Source organism: Brachionichthys hirsutus, chromosome 19 (assembly GCF_040956055.1).
Source record: "Brachionichthys hirsutus isolate HB-005 chromosome 19, CSIRO-AGI_Bhir_v1, whole genome shotgun sequence".
Classification (NCBI taxonomy): Eukaryota; Metazoa; Chordata; class Actinopteri; order Lophiiformes; family Brachionichthyidae; genus Brachionichthys; species Brachionichthys hirsutus.
Genome location: NC_090915.1, coordinates 11,339,330 through 11,344,502, shown reverse-complemented (window position 1 = coordinate 11,344,502; position 5,173 = coordinate 11,339,330). Strand labels below are relative to the sequence as shown.

The 5,173-nt window shown below is 49.1% G+C and overlaps 1 protein-coding gene across 1 annotated transcript; it reads right to left on the bottom strand.

Moving 5' to 3' along the window:
- Positions 1-385: 385 nt before the first annotated feature.
- ccnb1 (cyclin B1) lies at positions 386-3,094 on the bottom strand. Its single transcript, XM_068752612.1, has 9 exons — positions 3,023-3,094; positions 2,527-2,655; positions 2,160-2,243; positions 1,906-2,094; positions 1,681-1,839; positions 1,358-1,594; positions 1,064-1,204; positions 879-989; positions 386-780 (listed from the first exon to the last, which is right to left on the bottom strand). Exons 1-9 carry the CDS (start codon positions 3,041-3,043, stop codon positions 676-678), a joined length of 1,176 nt encoding a protein of 391 aa, XP_068608713.1. The 5' UTR covers positions 3,044-3,094; the 3' UTR covers positions 386-675.
- Between the last annotated feature and the right edge of the window lie 2,079 nt (positions 3,095-5,173).

Genomic DNA, 5,173 nt, shown 5'->3' with positions numbered 1-5,173 from the left:
ACAGCTCAGTTTGGTGTACCTTTTGAACTATATGGCTGCTATTGAGGCCCGTTGCAGGCCAACGCTGCACCGCGACGGACACAAACTGAAACTCATCTTCATCTGCCAACAGTTACATTGTTTCGAAGTGTGCTTCAGCCTCATGAGGGAAAAACGAAGCACACAAGAGTGCAAGGATCAAGTGCGTTGCAATACAGAAAAATCACGCAACACTCACTAAACCGGATGGGCAGCGAGAGGTTAAACTAGAGGAACTTCAACTTCCCCAGGAAGAACAAGACACCCTCAAGTGGTCGAACCTGCTAACACAGGGCAGTGACCATTAAGCATCGCGATCCTAGAGCGCCCTCTAGTGGCGATTAATATTAACAACAAGAGATGGAAATGCCTTTCAGGGTGATTTAATAGAAACCTTTACACAGGTAAAATACAAAATGGAAAGTACTTCACACATGCACACTAAAAATTACAATAAAGCCTGTTTAAAAGAGACAGTGGAGCCATGTCTCCTGCAGCCCATTCTAAAAACCACCAAGTTCAACCTTACTGGACTACAAAGAAACACGCGGCAGGAGGTTAGTGATGCAAACTGCCAATAAGGTCCTGATACCTTCCGTCTGTCGGGTTAAAAGCTTAAGTTAACTGTACAAAACAGCAGCCGGTGATGAAGTCATCTCACTGGGTGGCTCTCTTTGCAAGATCCTTCACAAGTGCACATTTGATCTGTGGGATGGCGGCGATCCTCATCTGCTTTGAAGACGAGTATTTGGCTTTAACTGCCTGCAAGGAAACACCAAGTTTTAGAACAAGCAAAGACTACATACCAGATCAACTCCCATCCTCGTCGAGTGCGAGGACGCAAAGGGAATGAAACGTACCATTTGTTTGGTCAGACCATCAGTCACTTTGACAACATTCTTGGCAATGTGCGCCATTACAGGAATCAAGCCCTCCGCCGTGTAGTCCATGTAGTGCTGCAGGGTCTCGTCCTGGGGGGCAGAGACAGCCACGTGTGAAGACGCCAGTATTTAAAGAAGCCATTGTGTCCAGACGTTAGACTCACCCATTCACCAGCATCCAAGACCTTGAGGGCGAGCGCCAGGGCAGCACTGGCAACGATGGAAGGGGGCAAGTGAACCATCTCGTAGTCGACCATAGTAAGCTCCAGCAAATACTTTGCCAGAGTATGTTGCTCTGCCGTCACCTGAGGAGACACGGAGCAAAGCAGACACCAACGCTACAACTGATTAGCCATTAAAAGAGACGCACCAATCAGTTTGATCTTCAAAGAGAGACCAAAATAATGTGAAAGGAAAATGTCCGAGCTAAAGTTTCATGGCCTAAACTACCGACGAACCTCACAAATCTTCGAGCCCCGCCTGAGGAACTGCAGGGGGAGAGGCCGCCCCATTTGGAACTTGAGCACGCGAAGTATCGTCATCTCCATATCCCTGATCTGGGCCGTGGTGTAAGCCCGATCCGTCACGTAGGCGAAGTCAGAGATCTCGGGGGGATACATCTCCTCGTATTTGGAAGCCAGGAACATGGCGGTCACGCCGACCAGCTGCAGCTGCTTCTTGGGGACTGGGTGGTCCTGGTGGGCGACAGTTCCCCGTGTCATGCGTGTGGCGCGCGGATTGAAAGCAGATTACGGATCAACGCCCTAGCGATGCCACACACCTGAAGAAAGCGATCAATGATCCCCACCGTCATGTACATGGTCTCCTGCAGCAGACGGAACTTGAGGTTCACCTGCACCAGCCAGTCGACCAGGATGGCGCGCATGTTCCCAGTCACCTCCCGGCCGTGCAGGTAGGCGGGTCTGACGTTCTGCTCGGCCTGAGACGAGAGGACGGCGTTACAGACCGGAGGAGGAGCGCGCCGAGCGCAACGGGCCGCGCCCACCTCCAGCCGGCGGAGGTACTTGTAGATGTCCTTCACGTATTCGCTGCAGAGCATGGGGTTGTCGTAGTCGTCCGCGTCGACGTCGCGGATCGCCGTGTGAATCATGGCATCTGAAAAGGCCTGGCAGAGGTCGGAAGGCTCACAGCCCGACGTCTCCATCGGGGCGGGGGACACGGGCTCCAGGGGCTCCTGGAACGGGGCAGAGTCAAACCCGGGTCGGACCCTTCGGCCGGCCGTCGCGGTCGGACGCTCACCTGCACCGCGGGTTTAACGGGAGCGACGGGCGGCTGCTCAACGGCTTCCTTCTCATGTTTAGCGGCGACTCTGGTCTTCACGGTCTGAAATGAGGGATCCATTAGTCTCAGCCATAGTCAGCGTTCGTACGCCTTAAACAGGAACCGCGTTCCAGTTCCGTTTATACGTACTTATGACAGGTAACAAAGTGAGCTTCACCTTAGGACGAACAACAAATCAAACATTACTCCAGCAGCGCGAGTAACGTTACACTGGCTCCAAGTATTAACCAAACGATCACGTGATCGGTTCCACCGTTAGCACCGGACCAACCCGAGCCCGTTTCCACCGGGGCAGAGCAGCTAAGCGGGGGGGTCGATGTCGTACCTTTTTCTGCGTTTCTTTCTTCACTGCAATGTTTCCGATCTCCACGAGAGCAGTTCGAGGCTTGAGAGAAGGCCCGGACACCGAGCAGGCCTTCCCACCGAGGTCGGGCCGGGACGAGGCGACGCGGTTCTGCGGGGGGGGAGGAAAGCGTTCACCGAGCTCTGGACACACACGCTTAGTTTTAAACGGCAGCTTTTGTTGCGTCGCGCTCCCATCAGGGAGTAGCACGTAGTACTCCAGCTACACGCAGTACTCCAGCTACACGCAGTACTCCAGCTACACGCAGTACTCCAGCTACACGTAGCACTCCAGCTACACGTAGCACTCCAGCTACACGCAGTACTCCAGCTACACGTAGTACTCCAGCTACACGTAGCACCACCGTTACACGCAGCACTACTGTTACACGAGTGCAACAACGTAAGAACTTGAAGACCGCAGTTGTTGAAATTACTCGCATTCCGGACATAATGAAAAGAAGAAAGGAACTCCTTACTCTGGTCACGCGGAGAGCCATTTTGATCGCTGTCTCGCTTCCACAGACGTCGCAGAACCGCAATGGATGCCGGATGTGCCGCAGTAACGCAGCCTCGGCGTCCTGGTTTAAATCCTCGCACGCAGCACGCTGATTGGCTGTGCGCTGAATCGACGGAGCACCCGATTGGTCGAGCGCATCTGTTTTAAAAAACTAGCGGTCACGTGACTCATTGCACGTTTCCGTTTCCTGTTTTCGTGCTGCTCAATGATGATTGTGTTGCTTTATTATTATTATTTTTATTACTAATTGGATTAAAATAAATTACATAACTGACGACGACAATACAAATCCGGTTGAATGAAGGGCAAAAGGGGAACAGAAATTAGCGAACGCTCGTGGAGTCGAGAGCAGAGTGTCACCAAGAAACAAACATGACAGATAAATATACCTAGAAAAGCACCCAGAGAGCGCAGACCGGCACCAGGCAGCTCTGGATCATCATCAAAAGGTTCTAAATTGTTCTTGGTATCTTTATACACCAAACATGGAAAGTCAAAGTGAATCTTAGTCGATGTGTATTTTTAATAACTGATTTCTGAATCCATAAATTGAGTTTTTAATTTTGAAAAGTCTTTCTAGATCCGATCTGAATGAAATTCTATGGTGAGATAGAGACCCCCCCCCCCCCACCGGCCCCGCCCTACATGACTGCGTCAAATTCCATAAACATGGGTCAATAATCAACAGAGATATTGAGCAACACATTTTGAAGCTCCATTGACTGTAATGTTAATGTCTTGCTAACAGACAGACAGACAAACTAATGCCGGCAAAAACATAACGTCCTCGGCGGAGGTAATTAAATCACACAACATGTATACACACACACATATACACACACACACATACACACGTGTATACTGTATCTCGTGTCCTTTCAGTCATGACCGTAGGTGAGACCATGTTGCACCGATCCGTCTGTCAACCAATCAATATATATATATATATATACATATATGTATATATATATATATATGTATATATGTATATATGTATATATATATATATATGTATATATGTATATATGTATATATATACATATATATATAGGGTGTTCTGAGGACTGTGCTCTTCTGGTGCTCCGGCTACCAAAGGGACCCCGCTGGCCTGAACCGTCCACGTCCGTTCTAGCCGGTCTTTCAACGCTTGCTACTTCTCAGCGTTTTTGTCTTCCTTCTCTCTGACGTTGGCATCAGCTGGTGTTGCTACATTGATCACCACTACCCTCTTCTGCTCTTTGTCCACCACCACAATGTCCGGTTGGGTCACCAGGAGCTGTTTGTCAGTCTGGAAGCCAAAGTCCCACAGGACCGTGGCCTTGTTGCTCTACGCCACCTTCAGTGGTATGGCCCCTTGGGATTTGGGTACTACTATTCCGTATACTGGGTACGGATGATCCTGTATAGTGTACACTATCCCAGCCAGCAGCACAGATAAGGGGGGGGGGCACACCCAAGAAAGAGGAAACCTCCTTTATTTTTTCAAAACGAGGTTTAACATTTGAACCACTGGATTTATGCAACTCTCACAGATCTCAAGGGATTAAAATCACACCGAGCTAAACATTGAGTTTGTCTTTTTTTATTTTTTGAAGGTTTGCGTAGGGGTGCGCCTTATAAATGATCTTGCGTTATACATGCTGTGATGTGTTGCCCATATCATTATATATTATAGACGTAATCCCACGAGGGCAGTAAACATTGAATGATCATTGTCAGAAAAACAAGGACATCCCTGGAACACTGAGTTCATGACAAAAACACGGGAACGTTAATGTCCCGTGATCCGGTGCGTGGGCCTGCCTGGCAATGGAACTAGTTCATGATGGACAGAACATTCCGGACGAACCGGTAGTTTACGGGGAGTCTTTAAAGGCAACATTAAATCTAAAACTTGTCTTGAATCCTGTTTACGCAAACATGTTTTAACTAAGCAACAAGTCCAAGGACACGATCTGTGGGCTTGGTCGAGGCGTCAGATTTAATGTTGAAATCTTTCCTGGATTTGCTCCAACACGCTTTTGCCATCCAATCACACATCACCGTTTCCGTGACGTAGACCGGAAAAGGAGACGAGAAAAAAAAACGCGTCACGTAAAAGCAAAACAGA